The sequence below is a fragment of the Populus euphratica genome, unplaced genomic scaffold (assembly GCF_000495115.2).
Source record: "Populus euphratica unplaced genomic scaffold, PopEup_1.0 scaffold111.1, whole genome shotgun sequence".
In the NCBI taxonomy this organism is placed as follows: domain Eukaryota; kingdom Viridiplantae; phylum Streptophyta; class Magnoliopsida; order Malpighiales; family Salicaceae; genus Populus; species Populus euphratica.
Genome location: NW_011499877.1, coordinates 500,954 through 523,367, shown reverse-complemented (window position 1 = coordinate 523,367; position 22,414 = coordinate 500,954). Strand labels below are relative to the sequence as shown.

Here is a 22,414-nt window from a genome sequence, read left to right as displayed (position 1 = left end):
ATCATCAGTTTATATTTATTTTAAATTTAATTTTTATTTATATTAATTTTATTGCTTCTCAAATTTTTTTATTTTTTTAATTTTATTTTTCAGTATTTAATTTTTATATTCGATTTAGTTCTTATTTTTTTATTTTTTATCCTTTTTATTTTTTTTACCTTTATAATTTTATTTTATTTTATTTTAATTTTGGCCATTATTTTTTTATTGTTTTTTTTTTATCATTTTCTTCATTTATTTTGTTTTTTAATTTAATCTCTAATTAGTTTTTTTAATTATATTTGGTGCAAGATTTAGTATTCATTGTTTTAGTTTTTAAGTTTTAATTTTTTATAATTAAAAATTTAGTTTTATAATGTTTTTATATCTGTTTTTTACAAGGTAATCTCATTTTTATGATTCGGTCCATCAATTTTTGTGATTAACCTGATTTAAGTTTGATATTTTTTTAAATTCTTTAATTTTTTTTTTTATCATTTGACATTAACTTATTAAGACTTGAGATTCATGATTTATTATATTTTTATTTTTGTATAGTTATTCTTATTTTATATCTCGGGTCGTAAGTTAGTCGAATTAATCTGAGTTGAGTAATTTTTTTTTAATTTTATTATTTATCATTAAATTATTAACCTTAAAGTTTGTGATCACTTAGGATGATCAAAATGTTGATACGGTTTTTTATTATTTTTTATTTAATTTTGATCTTTCAAATTTTTTTATGTTATTTTTTAAAAATTAATTTTTATTTTTTATTTTTATTCTTTAATATTTGATTATTAATTAATCTTTATAATTTTTTAATATAAAATTATTGTAATTTCATATCATGATAATATATTAATTAAGTTAATTGGATTCATTTTATCTTTATCTCAACATCTTTATTTATTCTATCAGAAAATGAATCAAAGGAAGACTTGACCGTTTGTTTTCGTCTTGTGACGGCTACAGGGAAGAAAGGAAAGCCCGATTTGAGGAAGAAAGTAATGCACGCAGCCATTGGTGGGCAGCGCAAGCCTCGGCGCAGAAAGGATGGTGTTTACATGTATTTTGAAGGTGAAATATTTTTATTTTTATTTTTTAAAAAATATTTTTAATATAATATATTAAAAAGATTTAAAATATTAAATTTTTTATTTAAAATAAAAGAATTTATTATATTTTTAAAATAAAAAACAAAGACAATTCTTGGCCAATTGGTCTTCCATTATTGGCCAACCTAATTGCCAAATATTATTGGTTTTTTCGATTTCAAAATTACGTCGGCTAAAAACCTAAAGGCCTGCAAAAATAAAAATAAAAATAAAAACCGGTAAAATTTAGCCCCGTGTACATCAAAATGGATCCCACATATCCTCAGATTTTCTGTTCAGCCTCCTCTCCTCCTCCTTACAAGTTTATCCTCAGATATCACAACTAGATTAGTTACCACCAAACTCCTCTGTCTCAAAAACCTACAAGCAAGCATTGAGAGATGATAGGGGGAAATAATGTATATGGAATGGGGCAATCAATAACTACAGTGCCCCAATTAAGACCCTTTTGTTGCATTGATTTCTCAGCCCCAAAATCTACCAATTTTAGCTTTCTTTTTGGTTGGGGCTGCTCTTCTTCTCCTTACAATAACAAAAAGAATCCTTCTTTCTCTCTCAATAAAACCCGCGAGAACTCAAATCTGCACTGCTGTTATTGCTATAATAGCAATAATAATAGTCCTAGTGCTACTTCTGCTTTGGAGTGGGATTGGAATAGATGGAACCGCCATTTCTCTGAGATTGAACAAGCTGAAAGTTTTGCCTCTCTTCTCAAGGTGCTACCTCTTTTGTACTTTTACTTGGTTTATTTTGATGTTTTCGCGGTGGGTTTTTATTGCTGCTTGCTTAGTTGCCTTATTATGTTAAAAGGGTCTAATTTGTTGTAGCTAAAAATACCAAGCTTATGTTTTCTAATTGTAATTAGTTTGGTAGGATTTTTTTTTGGTAATCAGTTTGCCTAAGTACGCAATTCACTAAATCTTGGTCTTTTTATAATTGGTATTGGTTCTGATCGTTTTTGTTTCTATGAATTTCGTATGTTTAATTTGATCTTGGGGTATTTTATGGTCCTATAGGTGAAAATTTATTTCCTAGGAAAGTAAAATTTTTCTGTTTGCAGTGAAGTGTGATATTTTTATGCAATTCGGAAGCGTGAATATTGCGGCATATTTGTGGAATTGGCCGTTTTTTCCATTCTTCTTTTTCTTGGAAGAAAAGAGCTAGGGGGTATATAGGAGAAATATTGTATAGCATGACTGTTTTGAGCACCAATTACATGAGAGATATAGCAGAATCTGAAAATTGTTTTAATTTATTTATTGTGATGCTAGTGTGTAAGCTTTTATCGTGCATCGGGTATTTTTAGAGCCAATGTGTTCTGATATGCCCATCTGATAATTGACTCTGCAAAAACTTGTAGATTGCCAATCAACTTTTGAAAATCAAAGTACTGGTTTTCCTCTATAATGAAGTAAGATTACATGCCTAATGAGTGATGAATTATGACTGCATATCAAGCATTTATTTGTCGCTGGTAATGGGCTCAAGTAATTTGGATCTGTCCATTTCCATTTGTAGCTGCTTAGATATCAAAGGAAGAAGTTCTAGCACATCCATATTCCATATGTCTTGTTGTTGTGTTTTTTTTTTTTAAATTTAATTGAATGCCATTTTCTCAGTTTCAACTGGAAGATGCAATTGAAAATGAAGACTTTCAAGAGGCTGCAAAGTTGAAAATAGCCATTGCTGAAGCTACTTCAAAGGATAATGTAGCCCAAATAATGTCTCAACTGAAGGTTTGAGCTCTATATGGGGCATTAGAACTGTGTGCATAGAATTCTATACCAGTCCCTTGAAGTTTGGACCTGGATGCATAACTTTTGGCTCTTACTAAAAACTTTCTGTTACCTGCAGAATGCAGTAGATGAAGAACGATACCATGATGCTTCAAGATTGTGTAAATATACCGGAAGTGGACTGGTAATTACAATAGCCTCTACACTATTGTTGATTCTTACTCTTAAAGTTAGAGATCATCTGCTTTAGGTTTTCAAGTGAAATTGTTAATTGGCATTTCTTGGCCTGGATGGAAGGGCTGGACAGTAAATATAGTCAACCACATTCTTAGACAAGAATTAAAGAATTTTTTTTGGTTGCATCCCTGTTGTTTAACTACAAAGGGATAAACTAGTTTAAGTTGCTTCCTTTGGAGGCATGGCTTCATGAGATTTTATGTGAAAGCCTTCAACTATTAGTGTTGTAACTTATTTTTGGGTCCCCGCATAAAATATATATATATATAATAACTAATTTAAAAATAATAACAGTAAAAAAGGGAATGCCAGAATGCTCAGAAAATGGTCAAAAATTGGTTGAGAAGGTTTACAATTACAAAGATTAAAATTTCGCAGTATTTTGTTGATTGATGAGAGCCCTGTTGACAAAGAAAATTCAATTTTAGGAAGAAAACTCCAAAATAAGATGTTTATGGATTCAATTAAATTTTAATAAAGGTTTAATTGAATTTATAGAGGTTTTGATTGCAAGAAAATTTGATTTTTGAGTTAATTTGGGCTTTTATTAGAAGAAATTAAAGTTCTGGGGTCAAAATATAATTTTTGCGAGTTAATTTGGTCAAATCAAGGGGCTTAATTGCATAAATATTGAAGTTTGATGGTCAATTAGGGACTTAATTGAAGAAATCCGAAACCAAGGACCAAATTGTAAAACCACGCCTAAATTGAAGGCTTGATTTTGAATCTGACGTGTTTTGGCGCGTCAAACACGCGCAAATTGAAAGCTTGATTTTGAATCTGACGTGTTTTGGCGCCAATTCTCCTTTAAATGAAACGACACGTTTTGGGAAAAAGACGCCTTTTCATGCATTGTTTTTAAAAAAAAAACGAGAAAACTCAAAACTATAAAACCAGGGGAGGCAGCAACAAAAAAAAAGAGGAAAAAAAAGGGAGAAAAAGGAGAGAAGGAGACCAAACCCAAAGAGAGAAGGAGACCAAACCCGAGGAGAGGAGAGAAGAGAAGAGAGAAAAAAAGAAGAGAAGAAGAAGCAGAAAAGTGTGAAAAACCGAGGAGAGAGAGGAGAAAAACACAGCAAAACGCCGGCCACCGTGTCTCCGTTGTCAGCAGCACCGCCTCAACGTCAATCCCAGGTAACCTCCGGCTGTCCCATCTCTTTTTCCTTTGCTCAGCCACCGTCTGCGTTTGCATGCAGAACGTGAATTAATTCACATTCTGCAGCAAATGAGGGGGGGTTGCGTTTGCATGCAGAACAGTGGAGGACAGTGACCAGTGTACAGTAACCAACCCCCCTCATTTGCTGTAGAACGTGAATTAATTCACGTTCTGTATGCAAACGCAGACAGTGGTTGAGCAAAGGAGAAAGAGATAGGGCATCCGGAGGTTACCTAGGATTGGCGTCGAGGCGGTGCTGCTGATAACGGAGACACGATGGTCGGCATTTTGCTGTGTTTTTCTTCTCTCTCTCTCATCAGTTTTTCACATTTTTCTGCTTTTTGTTTTTTATCTCTTCTCTTCTCTTCTCTCCTTGGGTTTGGTCTCTTTCTCTTCTTGGGTTTGGTCTTCTTCTCTCCTTTTTCTCCCTCTCTTTTTTCTTTTTGTTTTTTTTTGCTTCTGCCTCTCTTGTTTTTATAGGCAAAAACAGGGGAGGGGACGTGGCCGGGATGGCCACTGTGTTGCTACTCTTCCAGCACGTGGAAAGTGGGTTGTGTCGGCGTCTTTTTGAAGGTGAAATGTCGGTAAAAAAATAGGTGAAAACAAAGGAGAAAAACACATTTTCTTCCCCTGTTCTCTGCGTGTCTAGGGGAAGAAGATGATGAACGACACCGTTTTGATTTTTCTCATTTTTTTTATAAACAGTGCATGAAACGGCGTCGTTTTTCCCAAAACACGCCGTTTCATTTAAATGAGAATTGACACCAAAATATGTCAGATTCAAAATCAGGCCTTCAATTTAGGCGTGGTTTTACAATTTGGTCCTTGGTTTCGGATTTCTTCAATTAAGTCCTTAATTGGCCATCAAACTTCAATATTTATGCAATTAAGCCCTTGATTTAACCAAATTAACTTGTAAAAAGTATATTTTGACCCCAGAACTTTAATTTCTTCTAATAAAAGCCCAAATTAACTTAAAAATCAATTTTTCTGGCAATCAAACCCTCCATAAATTCAATTAAACCTTTATTAAAATTTAATTGAATCTATAAATATCTTATTTTAGACTTTCTTCCTAAAATTGAATTTTTTTTGTCAACAGTGCTCTCATCAGTCAACAAAATACTGTCAAATTTTAATTTTTGTAATTGTAAACTCATCAACCAATTTTTGACCATTTTATGAGCATTTTGACATTCCCTTTTTTACTGTTATTATTTTTAAATTAGTTATTATTATATTTTTGTTTTATTTTTTTAAATAAAATAAAGCAACCAAAATAAAATAAAGACCAGAATTCTCATAACATGGGTCATACCAAAACAAAATTTTCGTTATTGAATATACGAAAAGTCATCTGGAGATTCTATTTTTGACACCAAAAACCAAAGTTTGTGACTCTGTTATTCTTTGTATGGTTTTCTTTCTTCTTTTCCTTTTTGTTTTCGTTTTTCACAATGTCGTCTTTGTTGTGTCAACTATATGAGATATCAATTCCATCATTTATGTTCACTGCTTTGTCTGGATAATAACAAAATATTACATGATCAATTCTCGTATCCATCTTCATTACTTTGTCTAGCTGGTAAGGTGATCAAAACTGACATCAATATTTTCTGCCCCTAGTCTAGGTCTTTCTTTTCTCTCTCTCTCTCTTTTTTTCAATCATTGTTGGACTTTTTCTTAACCTTCCCTTTCCTATTGATTCTATTAGGATCTTCCCAATATCTCTTGTTTGCCCCCAGTGTGGGGTGTGAAACGCGATTTAGCTCAAATGAGGACTATGAAGGATAAATTTATTAGAAAAGTGAATGGATGACAAAGATGGCTTTTTCTCATTTCAAAGCGCACGTTGTTAGGATTGATAAACCTTGTTCTTATCCTAGGAAAATATATGTGATCACAAAGATGGTTAACTAACCATTTATCTATGCAAATTCAAAAAATGCTAGTGGAGATAAGGTTTTATCTCAGGGTAAGTTTTGGGGTTTATTTTGGTTTGGTCACCTCTTTTTTCGTGAAATGCTTAAATTTCATCTTTGAGTGCTTTATGATGCATTTCTTGTAATCATGCACAAAATCAGTTCTTTCCAGATAAATGACATAAGTGTTGTGAGATCAAGGTAATGACAGGGTTCTTTACACAGAATGCATGACCAAACTTTACTGTATTTATTTTGGGAGAAAACTGAACATATTTAGACATAATATCTCTTTACAAGGTCAGAATTCACAGGTTTGGTTAGATTTGCTCCATCCATGCTAGATAATTTCACAGAGAAAATATACAGCCATAACAAAACATTTTTTTTGTTTTGTTTTAGTATTAGGGATTATGAGGTTCTACGTAACATTTATTCCTGATATTAAATAAAAAGTATTTTTTATTTAATGACATGGAACATTTAGGTTTTTACTTGATAAGATAAAAATCTCCTACAAAGGATGACTTTTCTTAAACCTTAGATAGACATATAATTAGACAACACAACATGATTTTATATTTTATCAGACAAAACAATGCAAAATAATATAGCTTACCTTAGGTAGGGCATATTTGGGGTGCTAATACCTTTCCTTTACACAATTAGTCTCCGTACCTGATCTTTGAGACCAATTAGAGTTCCTAGTTACCAGAATACTAGGGGGCGACTCCCATTCAAATTTTCCACTGATAAGAGACAAGAATTCCTTGTCTCTTCATATCTTGCTAGAAATACACCACTTTCCATCTTTTCATGGATGGTGGATGATTGTCGTGACGCTGCACACGTGTGACAAATAGTATGGACTGGTTGCTTTTTATTACAGGGCTACTAGATTTTGTTTTGTGACTTTATTCATGTCCTGTTTGATTTCATATTTCTCTTACCTTTATGAGTTTTTCTGTTGGAGTGTAGATTTAGCCTAGCAAAGTAGATCACATATTGTTTCATGCGGGCTATCAACCAACAAAATTAGATCACATAATTTTGATTAATCTTCTTGCATTTGACATGTTGGGGAAAAAAATTCCCATTAGTGGCAGTACTGAACACTTTGCATGAAATATTGTCCTCAAGTGTCTGCCTTGTATCATCATGTCACTTTATTAATCTCACAACCACACCTGTTAACATTTCCTTGTGATGGCACTGTATGGGTCTTCATCAGATGTTAATTATTAAACATGACTGGTTTCAACCATATAAGAAGAATATTGAAAACCAATTAAAACTCTCCTTTCATGTTCAAAGATCAGTCCTTTGTCTTTCTTGCAATGTCAACTTAACTTCTATTCTTTGAGTTAACAGGTAGGTTGGTGGGTGGGCTACTCATCAGATTCTGATGATCCCTTTGGCAGACTGGTTCGCATAACACCTGGCGTGGGCAGATTTGTTGGCCGGAGTTATACTCCAAGGTAAGGATCTTTGTTGTCTTGAATAATGTTTGATGCAACGGAGCAATTTTTTGCAATTTTTGTAAAATCTCATTTGCTGCAGGCAGTTGGTCAATTCCTCTCCTGGAACTCCATTGTTTGAAATTTTTGTGGTCGAAGATGAAGAAGAAAAGTATGTTATGCAGGTGAGCCACAATTTCTCCTTTTAGATTGTACCTCAATGCAAATTCTCTAGTTATCAACCAGATTGAGTTTGTTGACTTCATACTCTGCAATGGCAATATGAAGAGTCATGGGACGGGATGATACTCACTTTGTTGATGTGCTACTACTGATTCGGGACTAGTAAGAGCAGACAGCTCACATGCACAAAATGTCAGAACTGCAATATGAATTTGTTGTGAGGCACATGCCAAGTGGTTATGCTTAAATTTATTGTGATAATCAAGTTCTGCAACTTTTGTAATCTAGAACACCCATTGATTACAGAACAAGTCTTTATCGCATGTGAGCGTGTAAACAATATGCATGTGACACATTGTGCAGCTCTGTTTGTTCTTTAGGAGTTGCAGTGATGTTTTGAGCAGCTGATCAATGAGAGTCAAATGAATCAACTCTCTGTTGAGCTAATCCCTTTTCTCTTATTTTCTTTATGAACTCTAAGGTAGCATATGGTTACTGTCCTGGGATGGAAAAGACAGACAGTGTAGACAAAGGGGATATGTCTCCCTATATTGTTTGTTTCTGTTTTGAAAGTACAAAAATCCACTCAAAAAATCTTATAGACAAATTTATTTTATGTCTCCATTTTTTCCTTTTCAACCAATCATGTTTGCATTTCCACTGTCTCTATCTCATAGTTCCGGTTAGCCACTAGGAGGGTTTTTGTCATTGGGTCAAGATTTCCCTTTTGGCTCATGATGGTTGGCCTGCTAATATGCATCTGAATTTAGGAGTACAGTGCTAAAGTTTAAAGATACGTAGCATACTGTGTTGATGTGTCCATGCATGAATGTATGCATGTGCTGTGTTCGTATATGTGTCAGAACTATATGTTATTGTGATGAAAACAATAAGAATTTCCAAGAAGGATCTTATTATAGGTGGAGATGTTTTGACAAGTTCTGAGAATCTCCAACAAGAAGGATCTTATATAAGTGATATTGTTTCAGAAGTTTGTAGTTTTTGTTCTAGCCATTTTCTTTCTTCTAGTCACGTGGCATCTACTTAGTGGAGTATTTGGTCTTGGATCTTCAGTTCTCTTTAATATTTCTTATGAAATTTCCAATTTTCTGACATTGCATTTGTTGACAGGTAGTATGTCTGCAACGAGCTAAAGGAAGTTCAACAAACTCCACAAGTACCCCATCCAAATCTGCACAAGTTCCATCCACTTCCAAAGCCGAGAATGGATCTGTAGTGGATGTTCAGGCAAACGATGTTAAGGTAGAGAGAAGTGAGGAGAAGAGCATAAATATTGAAGAAGCAACTGAGGAAGGGATAAAAAGTGTGATAAATTTTCTCAAAGATAAGATTCCAGGGTTGAAAGTAAAAGTCATGAACGTTAATGCTACAGGGGAAGTGATGGAGGATAATGATTCTGTGAAGCATTTGATGCAAGATGGTGATAAAACAGGTTCCAGTGAAAATTCAGAAGATGATGCCAGTAATTTAGAAGAGATACAGCCTGATGAGGATGCTTTGGAAGGCACTAATGATTCATCAAAGGATGGAAAGGATTTAGACACGAAGCTGTTTATTGGTGGGGTTGTGCATAACAATGAAGATACTCCAAGCAAGGATGAGCATGTGCGTCTTCCAGCTGAAATTAAGAATATAGAGAAAGATTCTTTTATACTACATTTTCAAGGAAGTCTAGATTCTGGCAGTAAAGAAAGTAAAGCATCCAAGGCAAAAGTGGCTTCTTTAGCAGCTAAAGGTGTTTCTGAGCTTATGCCTTCAGATATCGCCAAGGCATTTTGGGGTGCTGACAAAGTTTCTTCAAAGGTGAGATCAATGCACTAGATTCAGGAATTTTGATCGTTGGAGGGTTTCCATACCATTTACATGACATCTTCCAATAGTTGTTATAGAAGTCAATCTTAATATAGATAGGAATTTTAGTTTCTTTGGGGTACTGGACAATATCTTATGTCAGGCTTCCATTTATATCCTTGGAGAAAAAGAAAAAGGGTGCACTGTTACCTGGAAAAATTTGGCACTTATAACCATTACATGCCATCTTCCCAACCATTAGTACAGATGATATACTAGATTTTTCTTGTGGGGCCCCTGTCATCTAAGATGCCATGTTTAGACAGAATTCTCAATTGATCTCATGTGCCATGGTGGAAATTTCCATCCATCGGTGTCATCAATTTTGACAGGTGGGACCAGCTATACTAGTAACATTCAAACAATTTTTTTTCAGGGATCTAAGTGGTAACTTTCATGAATTGTGAGGACAAGTTTGCCTGTTATCCTTTCTGAAGAAGAAAACACTCTGTTCAAGATAGAAGACTATTAATTTTCATTTAAATTTTGCATTAGTGCCAGAACAAACCTCTCTATTTTATCAAAACTTTGTGTGAATACCTTCACTGTGAAGATGGTGAAGTTTTTATCTTGCTGTTTGAGCTTGAGATTGGACAATCTGAATAGTTTGTTTTTCTTCTTCCTTAATGCTGAATGGATATGCTATTTTCTTAGGTTAATTCCAATCTGATTGATAACCAAAGTTCGAGAATTGTTTGAGGATCAAAAATCTTAGCTGCAGCCAATCTACTTGGTTGTGTCACTGTATTTTGTTGACAATCAGTGATTATTTTGTTCATTTTATTCTCAGGTTTCTAGAAATGTTCGTGAAATTGTCAAACTTGCTGTTAGTCAGGCACAGAAGCAAAGCAGTTTATCTGAGTATACAACTTTCAGTAGAGTAACAACTTCTAATAGCAGTTTAGATCCATTTGATGGTGAGTTTCTGTACACATGTTTTTCTATCTTTTGATTTAAGCAATAAAAGATGTGTAGATGCTATAATCTGTTGGTTGAATTGTAGGCCTGTATGTTGGTGCATTTGGACCTTATGGGACTGAGATAGTGCAATTGAGGCGTAAATATGGTCACTGGAATATTGGAGATGACCAGTCATCAGATGTGGAGTTCTTTGAGTATGTTGAGGCAGTGAAGCTAACTGGGGATCTTAATGTCCCCGCTGGCCAGGTTTGCGTTTCTTTTTTTTTTTTACTTGAAGTTTGGCTATCGCGCTTAATTTTTATATGCTAGCAATGTAAAATTTATGCTAACCAATTTACCAACTACAAAGTTTAGGTCACATTTCGTGCTAGAATTGAGAAGGGAAGTCGCAATTCCAACCGTGGGATGTATCCAGATGAATTGGGAGTGGTAATTATACTTGCTAGAGGATCTCTCTCTATCTATCTCTGAGCACAAATATAGCTTGGTCAAGGCCATTGTTGTTATCTTTGTTTCTGTTCTCCTTTCCATTGCATTTTTCCTCAACCCAAAATTCTTGAAATTCACAACGTTATGGAACATTTCATAATCATGAAAAAAGAAGCCCTTTTTTTTTTTCCCTGAATGTTGAAACAAGTAGTTCTTTGGAAATTTGTAGTGATTGCACCACTGTCTCGTGAAAAAACACGAGGAAAGTTAATTCTCTTTATCTAATAATCCTACAGTTCTACAATGCGGACTTTGAACAACTATAGGCCAGGCATTTCTGAATACTTCTCACACTATTTGTCACATCACAAACTTGTCCAGGAAATCTAAAAGTGCATGCAATTGTTTGTAAAATTCTATCCAGGTGGCAAGCTACAAAGGTCAAGGAAGAATAGCAGAGTTTGGCTTCAAGAATCCACAATGGGTTGATGGTGAACTTCTTCAACTTAATGGCAGGGTAATAAAAGTTCAGAAGATATTTGCTAGCATTCTTCTTGTCTTTATTTGTAGTTTTTCTCAACTCCTTCCATTACTTCATTTAGGGCATCGGACCATATGTCAAAGGGGCAGATCTTGGTTTCCTTTACGTTGTTCCTGAACAAAGTTTCCTTGTGCTGTTTAACCGGTTGAAACTACCAGACTAAACCACATTTGTTATCATCGGAAGAGTGTGTTGGCTCAAAACTGAAGGGAGAGTTCCTGGGTAAACCACGTGTGAGAAATGCAACTTTATCCTATTACTAAGCTTACATATATTTTTTTATAATCTGTAGTGACAGGCAGTTTTCGTTGTATATGCCTTCCACCTATAAATTATTCTTCTTTTCTTCATCTCTGAGGTCTATAAAGTGTGATGCTTTCGAAGGTTTAGTAGACAGTTCAAGATGTCTTGCTTTCTTTTCCTACCAAACAATAATGCGAAGCTTTTGAAGGGATTTCTTTATGGACGATTACAATCATTGGAAAAGCCATTTGACTGGGTTGCTCCTCTGAAGGTTAAAAAAAAAATACTTAATGATTATGAGACTTGTGGTGCAGCGACTTGATTTTGATGCACGTGTGCTTAATCATTATGTGAAATGAATTGTTAATGGAAGAAAGCATTGACAATTATGAGTCACTGATAAAGCTATCAGCATCAATGTGTTCTCTGCAATAAAAGGAACCCTATGAAATTGCCGTTGGTATTAAAGTATTCTCTTTGTGAAGAAAAAGGGTGTGACTAATCTGATAATTTGGAGGGAGATTTTATGCTTTTCTTGTGGATTTTGGGGGTATATTCTCAATTTTCTCATACAACCAATCGGCTTCACGTTGATTGAACTAAGAAAGCTGTGAAGCAGACCCACTTGCCAAGATCCACCATAATCTAAGAGGGTTTCTTCTCAGGGTTGTTTTTATACAGGTGCTGGGGGTGATATGCAAGCAAGTCTAAGAAAACGGAAAAGGTAAGGATTCATGTCTAAGGAAAGCCCACTGTATAAAAGCTCCATTGAAAGAACTTTACTTTAAGAAATGCTAAAGAACTCTACTTTTGCCCACTGTATAAAAGACTCCATTGCTAAAGCTCACCCCCTACTCTCTTACTTGTCTTTTTCTTCTTTTGAAATCGGAGATGACACTTGGAATCCATTAAAAAGATTGCTGGAGCATTACAAGCATAATGACCTAATAAAGATCCTACTGACCTAGAAAGGATTCTAATAATAACCAAAGAAAATACAAGAATATCGAACTCGATAATCAAAGGGTGAACAAAACAAGGGGACACGCTCCGTCTTCCGCCGTCCATGTTATTCATTCATTCCAGGTTCGCTCACAGATTAAGTGCTATAAATTTTAACTGTTAATTTTAAAATTCGTGGGTTTAGTTAAGATTGACGTAAGCTAGTTTAAATATTTACATTAATCTTTTTAAAAAATAAAAAGTCTTCCTTCTTTATACAATTTCCTTGGGATATTTGCAAATGCATCTAAGCCCACGATATTTTGCAGTCAGAACTACAGTTCGGGAAAGCAAGGATTGGGGCTAGACGGACGGTAATGCATCTGTAACTCTAATAACTCTATTGTTTGGTATATATTGATTAAATCTAAAAAAAAAAGCATTCAAATATAATGTAAAATATTAAAAAAAATTATTTTATTCTTTATATATTTTATTCTTAAATTTACATTTTTTTAAATTACATATTATTTTATCACTTTGATAATAATATTATAATAATTATAATTATATAACTTGAACTGAACTAAGACGTCTATTTAGGACAGAGATATCTAGGGTCTAGGTTTATCCAGGTTAAAGACTACATAAAAAAAAGATTAATTATATTAAACTCGGTTAAAAACAAGTTAATTTATGAGATAATGAGTCAAAATTTATTAATTTGTTTTAAATTTTATTTTTTAAAATAAAATTGTTTTTTTTTTAAAGAATTGAGTCAATTCGGGTTGGCTTTCCAAACTTGTGACCTTAATCTTTTCTCGGCTTGAGCTTTAAACCTAATTTAACCCTTCCAACCTATTATTTGAACCTTGTCCTAAATCGATCATTTATTCAAATTTTTAAACTATAATAATAAATATTTTTATTTTTATATTGATCTAAATTAACTTGAGTTAATCCTCCTAACTTATAATCCAATTTTTATTTCAGGTTGACCTTTAAATCATATTTTAAAATTATAACAATAATTATTTTTATTTTTTTATCGTTACATTAATTGAGGTCAATAATTAATTAAACTCATGCTCCAAATCTTGTCCTAGGTTAATTCAACTAGTCTTATCTCTAGTCAACTCTTAAGTTGGGTTATTATCCATAAATTAATTTGATAGATCAATAAAGAAAGTTTGAGTTAAAAAAATAAAAATAAAAATTGATTTGAGTTGACCTAAATAAAGCCCAAATTAACCCAAGATCTAGTTAATATCCATTGATTATAAAAAAACTAAATTATAAAGGGAAAATCCAAAGGAAACATTCTCATCATTAAACATTCTAATAAATACTCTCAACGTGCCATAGACCCAACAAGCTCAAACTATGTGATAATAATTATTAAATCTATTAAAATAAGCTGCAGTGAGTCGTTTCACGCATTCTCAAATAAGCTCATTGTTTGTAGGTATTCAATCAGTTATTATATAATTTCCCGGTCATTACATTTCACGACTATTTGCTCTTATGATCTATCCAAAGATATATTTTTTCTGGAATCTAGAAAGCTAATTAAGCCATGTATTTAAACATAAAATCATAATCCTATACACCCTCTTCTTAAAAAGAAAGAAAGAAAATCTCAAAGCATCATTCATTTATGATTTTTTTATATATATAGTATATAGGATTATGATTTGGTGATTTTCAAAAAACATTTTATAAATATATTAAAATAATATTTTTTATTTTATAAAATATTTGTTTCATATTAATATATTAAATTGATATAAACTCATAAAAAATTAATTTAAAATAAAAAATATTAAAATTTAAAATATTTTTTATAGTGTTTGTGGCTGTAATATCAGTTATTTTAAAAAATATTTTTTTAATATATTAAAATAATATACATTTTAAAATTTATTTTTAATATTAATATATTAAAATAATATAAACTCATAAAAAAACTTAACTGAAAAAAAATTAAAAACTGTTTTTAAAAGTAAAAACAAAAACACCTGAATCTTCATTAATGTGTATAATAAATAAATAAAATTCTGTCGCCGTGTCTGCCCCTCGATAGTGCGCTCTATTTAACGTGGAATCTCTCAGTCTCTTTAGGTAAAACTCTTTTAGGTACCTGTCAGGTGCCACATCACATAAAAAGCAACTACTCTTGACCTGTTTCCTATTTATTCTACGATGTACCTCACTTTATTGAACCCCTACAATAGCAGAGCATAGCTCTTCTCTTTAGACAATGCCACGTGTCCCCGTCCCCAGGAATCAAAACATAAGATCTTCTCACTAAAGCAGCCTCCTCTTCTAACTTTCTTTAGACAAACGTAAGAAAAGTCCCCTCTGTATGGACCTTGTCTCGATTGACTCCCTAATGAAAGTTTTTCCCAGTTGACTCAGAATTCTCAATTAGAATTTCATCTAAGATCTTCACATGCTCCTCCCTACAAAACGACATCATTCCATTTCTATTTATATACCCCCGGTATGGACCTTGTCTCCATTGACTCCCCAATGAAAGTTTTTCCCAATTGACTCAGAATTATCAATTAGAATTTCATCTAAGATCTTCACTTGCTCCTCCCTACAAAACTACATCATTCCATTTCTATTTATATACCCCTTACCAATTCGACGATCCTCCTCTTCAAACTCCGAGTCACTACCGCACTTCGAATCACCCATCTCCCCTCTCCGTTACGATTCCCCTCTCCGATCCGACCTAGGCGACCCTCCCGAATCCCCGCCCTTCGTCTCTCCCATCGCTTCCCCTGAGAAACCACAACCTCCGCTCCAGAATTCCGTTTCTGTCTTCGCCACCGACAAGTCTACTCAGTACTCCCCCGCACTTTCCCCTATCCCGCCGGATAACCTCGCGGCGCCTCTGCAGGGGATGCCGGAGGTGGTGCTGAACAGGGCGGTGAGGGAGCAGGTACCGGCTGCGGGAGTGAAGAAGGTGGGGCCGGAGGGGAGTTCGACGGCCTCGGTGATGAGGGGGTCGAGGAAAGAAGAGAAGATGAAGATTGGTGAGTTAGGGTTTAGGGTTAGTGAGATTGTTTTGTGTTTGATATCTTTTTCTGTTATGGCTGCTGATAAAACTAAAGGATGGAGTGGTGATTCCTTCGATAGATATAAAGAGTACAGGTAGGTCGTGATTAATTAGTGTTAATTATTTGCTTCTTCTATTTTCGTGTGTGTGTTTTTATGGTTAATTGTGTGTTAAAATCTTTGGGGTTTATTTCTAATTTTTGAAATTGATGGAAGTGCAGGTATTGTTTGGCTGTGAATGTGATTGGGTTTGCGTATGCTGGATTCCAAGCTTATGATTTAACCTATCACATAGCCACAGGAAAACATGTGATTCGACACCATCTTCGTCATCACTTCAACTTTTTCATGGATCAGGTGATTCATTTTGTTAAACTGTGATTTTTTCTTCTTCTGTTTCTTCATGTAGAATAGCTATATACTTATGCTAGTTACTATTGTGTTACATGGTTTTCATGATTATTAAGGCTTTGGAAAGTGCTTTCTTTTTTCTCTTTTAATTTTTCATTGTAAGTTATGATGTGGGGAATAATTTTTTTTTTTCCGGAGTCTGTTATAGATGTAAGTTTGAGGTGTATATGCTGTTTGCATGCGAACTTGGAAGTTTTCTAGCCATAGGATGAATCTTCACCAGGTTACTATAGGGATGAGGAGGTACCCTTTCATCTCATGGCTGGTAATTTCTCCATGGACAATTGTTGATTGAAAGAGTACATTACAATAGGTGATTATCTTGTTCCTGGAAGGAGAGTAGGTTAATTTGGCTGATGATGCTATTAAGAATTTGTTAAATGTCCAGTTTTTGGTTCAATGATAGTCAATAGATGCCTTCAGTTTGGGACCAAAGGTTTCGGGCTTGAATAGTGAGAGCAAATACTAAATTCTGGGAAAAGAAAAGAAAAGAAAAGGAAAGAAAGACAGGGCAGCTGCATGTAGCACTGTTTCCAGATTTCTTTTCCTTGGACCATAGTTCTCTGGGACCATTATTGTGAATAGCCGGTTGTGCCCTCAGAACTCCGTGGTTTGTGCATGATGGTAGCAGCAGGGTTTAACTTGGGTTGGATTTCAGTTTCAGCTTAGTCCACAAATTAGTATTTCCTTTAACTAGAGTCAGTGCTGACAAACACCCTTGTGTTGATCTCAGGAGTTGAAGTAGACTAGTGAGTAGGGACTATTCAGGGCTTTGAGAGTGACCTTTGATTTCCCCAATCAAGGTTCTAGCATGTGGCTGATTCAATCTGCCCCTGCTTGTAATTCACTGCAAGTCCATGTTTTCTGGTTTCTGCATTAATCATAGATTTCCATGACTTCTGGTTGACAGGAGATCCATTTTACTTGTACCACAACCAATTTCAAGCAGATCTGGCCGCAAATGACTCGTAGGGATTCGGGTTGTTTGGGAGACCTGAATCAATGAAGTGGATGTAATTTACATCTTTAGGACCAAATGAAAACACTATCATGCACAGAATTATTTTTCTTTTTAGTTTTTGTATACTGATAACGAATACAAGTAGGCATGATGATTTCTTTTCCCCTTTGTTTTTTGATATTGAAAGTGAATAGTTTGTTTTTGCAGATACTAGCATATCTTCTGGTATCAGCATCATCATCATCAGCCACTCGGGTTGATGACTGGCAATCTAACTGGGGCAAAGATGAATTCACAAAGATGGCAACTGTCTCGGTTGTCATGGCCTTCCTGGCTTTCATTGCCTATGCTGGTAGCTCCCTTATCTCTGGTTATAATTTATATAACCGCGATGGGCTTTGATCTCGAAGGCCTTCTCATATTATATTGAATAAGGTTGTGGGAAAGGAAAAAGAGAGAGTCTAATGCAAATTTTCTTTAGTGTTGTACAGAGACAAATTTATAGTAAGTTTATCCCTTTTGCAAAAAAATCTTTCCACAAATAGGAAATATGTATACTATAGGTATGGATATCTGGACTCTGGGGTGTATATGAAACTATTTTTACCTTCCCGTCAATTACCTTCTTTGTAGAATTTGAGGATCTATGCATCTGTTTGCCCCTGCATGAAACTCAGCTCATGGATAGGCATACAATGATATGGAAAATAATCTCATCTTCTTATTTCTTCTTCTTCTTTAATAATTAAATCTCTTAACTTGTGCAATTAAAGAAGGCTTAAATCTCAGTGACCAAACCCGTCGCTTTACTTCCTTCCCCCATTATCTATCTAGGAGGAAAGGAAAAAGAGAATCTCTAATTGGGATTTAATTGTTTTGGCTAAGATTGTGGATCATTTTCATGTTTTAAGCTTGAAAAAATTTATAAAATCTTAGTTTTTATTAATTTGAAATTCTTTTAACTTTATGGTTTCAGATAGTTTAATTTGTCACAATTCACAATAACCAATCAACAAATTTTAACTAAATTTTACATATTCTCATATATTCAACAAATTTTAACTAAACTTTACATATTCTCATATATTATAATTATAAGTAGCGTTAGAAATAGATAAAAAACATATATATATATGCAAAATAAATAAAAAATAATTCAATAATACAATATTTAAATAATCCTAAAATATATAAAGATAATTCATCTATCTATCTATGTTACATTATCAACTAAATGATCCGAGTTCATGAGTAGCACAACTAGATCTAGCTCTTATTCCTACCTTAGCGGTCTTGTTTTCTATCATGACATCATTAAAAATTAACCTCTTTCTAAAGATTTCAAATCTAGTGTGATAAATCTTTAACCACTAGGATGCTACTGTGTAAATTTCGCTTTCTTTGTCTGTACTACGAAGATAAGATGCGATCTTTAAACTCTTCTATAGCAAGAAGCCAACCTGATATTGATAAGAAACTAATGTTAAATTAAAAGATAAATATATAAAACTCAACAGTTAACATATATTAATTATAAAAGCACTTTATTACTTACGTGATGTTGAATCCACTAAGCATGTTGCTTGTACTATATATATTTAGATAGAGGAACTTGCTAGGGATCCAAAGTAATGTTTCGTTGTGTTACAATCATGTATCAAATCATATACTCTTCATCAATAATAATAAGATGCATCTCTGTAAATATTTCATTCTTCCATGCATCTCATTGTGATATATAAGCATTATAACAGTCTAACCAGTTGTAATCATTATTTTTACCCTTACGAGTAATGATATGCAAAGCATCACTCGTATTGATATCGATTGGAATATGTTGTTTGTAATTGAACTGTCACATTACTTGATCCAGGTAATGTAGCTCAACCATCTTAAAACATATTAGCAGAACCATAATTGTCCATATATCCATCCCGTTGGTATAGGCAGCTGGAGCAACGACCAATCTTTCTTCCAAGTAAAGCATCCACATGACCTATATAGTTAATTATTTTATTTAACAAATAGTTCAAAAAATACATGAATAACATGTTGCCTATCAAGCTCGCTTCAATAAAATGCTAGCATATTGTGCTAGATTATTTTTAAAAACTCGTCCAGCACACCACCTTGAGTTAAAAACATGTTAGATTAATTGTATTTTTAAAAGTTTCAAGAACACAATATAAATATATATATTTGAAAAAATAATATCGCAATACTTGCATCCTAGTTGGAGATGAAGTGTAACCTTTATGGTTTGGACTGTCATATCCAACATTCTCGGTATTTAGGGTTTGCTCACATGGAGATATTTCCAAAACCATAAATATTATGAAATGAAAATATTTTGTTAATTATTTTATGCATGAAATATTCAAATCTAAATAGTTATTTAGATTTTTTTCGATTAATACATGTAGAAGTAGCAAACATCCTCCGACTGTTTGAATCCCTTTATGCATGTAAGATAAAAGGATGTCAATATAGTAGATCCCTAGTTTTATATAAGGATAACATAAAAATTTTCTAGGAGCATCAGATAAGACAAAGAAACATATCTCTATATGAGATTAATAAATAATACACTGTCAAACAAATTGAGTATATATGTTTTGGCATACCTACAAACAAATTAAAATTAATTGATTTTGTATCTTCATAAAACCTCTTCATCACCATCATCTGGTGGTGTCGAGAATGTCTTCTTAATTTACTTGAGACATATGTTACCTCTTTCAATTCAAAAAGAAGGGGTGTCAATCTAAATAATCGCTCCTATAACACAATCCTATTATGAACACTAGTAAATATGATTAATCGTCCATCAATAAGTAATCCAAGCAAAATCACCACGTCCTATAGTGTTGATGTCATCTCTTAATGGTTAAAATGGAATGTGTGTGTCTCATGTCTCTATTACTTAGTCAGTGTATAAATCAATCAATGGTCAAGCTTGATGTGGTCAAGATAACTAATATATAAAAAACCAGCCTGAGCCACATATAGTTAGACTTGCTCATATAGTCGCATATGCTTATGTGTATGATAGTAAATAATGGTCTCATCCTGCATAACAATTTAAATTATAATTATTGAAAATATAACATTTAATGATAATTAAATTAAACATAAATTGAAAATATATTAAAATTAAATATTCTTATAATGTCAGCGAATACGTCCTCTGATCGATGTCGATCTTGCAATTACAAGATAAAAGTGTTGTTGGGTCTGGTAGGCATGTACTATGACTCATGCTTAGCATGCTCTTCATGCTTATAATAATGCTCACCCTGATCATCATCCAAATATGGAAGCTCTACATAAGTACACGACCTACACCTCGAGTATGTGGCATCCTATGTAATAGTATTTGTGATTGATGTGTAATTATATAAGTTTTATATACTTAAAAAAATATCATAATATATCATAACAAGACCTAATAAATTATTATACATATGTTCTTGATTATAACATATTTTTCTATTATGCCATATGTCATTGTATATGTCATACCTATCATGTGCATGACCTTATCTTACATCAATCTTGTTGTACAAACGAGTAAACATTCATCAATCATGTTTGAATCTCTATCTAGATAAGTCTGCTTCAAATCGAGGTCTAGTGTAATCAATCCATTCTAATGCATCTCATAATAAACAAAATGACATTCCATATGTTGACCTGTGGCTAATACTCAACAACAAACTATATGAAGTCCAAGTGATTCTCGACATGTAAACATGGATGATGAAATGTTTGTTATTTACCACATGTGTGTGTTCTATCATTCAATTTAACTGTTTATTTGACTTATTTCACAACACTCAATTTAATAGGAGTGTTGACCTAGAAAACTTATTCCTCAAAGTCAAACAACATTGCAACATGTTCTCTTGATCTATTCCTGCTCGTTATTAATTCAAATTGAATTACTAGAGGTTGGAGTACTCCATTTTGAATGACATCACTAGTTTCATGTCTCCGTTTAACCTCGTAATCATTGCATTTGTAAAATGTTAATTGTACTAGAGTAGAAATAGACTGAAGTACTCCATTTAGTCAGTTTTAGGTTGAGTTGGTGTTGCAACTTGTGGGTTTTCATTAGGGAAGGATTCAACCGGGTTTTGGTTGTGTATTTTTAGTATGATTTATGTTCCAAACTGACTAAATTTTGCTTTTAAACTAAGATAGATTGAGGTTGTGAAATTTGTTGGGTTTCGGGTTAAAAAATATATGATTTCTAGTTTAATTCAAAGTAGATTATTTAGAAAAAAATAGAGATTTTTGATAGAGATATGAGGTGATTTAAGATGTTTGCGATCGTGGAGAGTTGATAGGGATGAAATAGGTGAAGAGATGAAGTATTTGTTAGAGGTAAATAAAGTTATAGTGAGTGTGGGTCTATAATTGTGGTGCTGGGTAAAAAAAGTTGTTGGAAAGCTTTAGTTTTATGAGGAGATTAAGCTATGTATTTTTGGTAGTGAGCTATGTATTTTTGGTAGTTGGGTATTGGAGGATGAAAGTGATAACATAAGTCTTTTAACGGTGAAGGAAAAAGGGTACTAAATAATTTTAAAATAAGCAAACAAAAAAAAAGATTAAAGGAAAAAAAATAATAAAAAAATATTATTGTAAAATAACATTATTATTTTTGTAAAAAAAATATAGTAAGATAACATTATATATATATATATATATATATATATTATTTTTAGCATCTCAATTAGAGATACTCTTAGTAATTCACTTGTATAGTACACGTGCTGTAGTTAGATATATTTTAAATTTTATTTTTATTTAATTATATAAAAAATAAAATAAATATTTGTAAAATGAAAGAGTTAAAATTATATATGAAAAAATATATTGTTTTTGTAATGAAAATTGTTTTTCTCCTTCATGTTACTTTACAACAACAACATTATATTTTTTCATTAGCAACATGATGATTTATTAAATAAACTAATGATGGTTTAAGAAATATTTGTAAAATATTTAATGAATTGAATTAAAGAGGAAAAATATATTTTTTAATAAAAAACTCGCTTTTCTTATTCATATTTTTTTTTTCCCAGCTTGTTGCATGTAGCATGAAAAAGATTCCAGTGACTGCAAATAGCATGCAGGGCAAAGGAGTCAATATATGATCAATCTTGCTTGCCAATAAAATCTATCCAAAAGTCTCAAAGAAATACACAATATCCCACCAGAAGATACAATTGGAAGTT

The 22,414-nt window shown here is 33.0% G+C and overlaps 2 protein-coding genes across 2 annotated transcripts; both read left to right on the top strand.

Moving 5' to 3' along the window:
* Nucleotides 1–1,376: 1,376 nt before the first annotated feature.
* Nucleotides 1,377–11,953, top strand: LOC105128554 (protein EXECUTER 1, chloroplastic-like). The gene is made up of 11 exons (XM_011030276.1): nt 1,377–1,813; nt 2,717–2,833; nt 2,952–3,017; nt 7,520–7,626; nt 7,709–7,790; nt 8,920–9,612; nt 10,451–10,577; nt 10,664–10,827; nt 10,936–11,010; nt 11,435–11,527; nt 11,613–11,953. The coding sequence occupies exons 1-11, from the start codon at nt 1,478–1,480 to the stop codon at nt 11,712–11,714; spliced, it is 1,962 nt and encodes a 653-aa protein (XP_011028578.1). The 5' UTR covers nt 1,377–1,477; the 3' UTR covers nt 11,715–11,953.
* A 3,589-nt stretch (nt 11,954–15,542) lies between these two features.
* LOC105128555 (CASP-like protein 4A3) lies at nt 15,543–17,338 on the top strand. The gene is made up of 3 exons (XM_011030277.1): nt 15,543–15,898; nt 16,024–16,159; nt 16,947–17,338. Exons 1-3 carry the CDS (start codon nt 15,648–15,650, stop codon nt 16,956–16,958), a joined length of 399 nt encoding a protein of 132 aa, XP_011028579.1. The 5' UTR covers nt 15,543–15,647; the 3' UTR covers nt 16,959–17,338.
* The last annotated feature ends 5,076 nt before the right edge of the window (nt 17,339–22,414 follow it).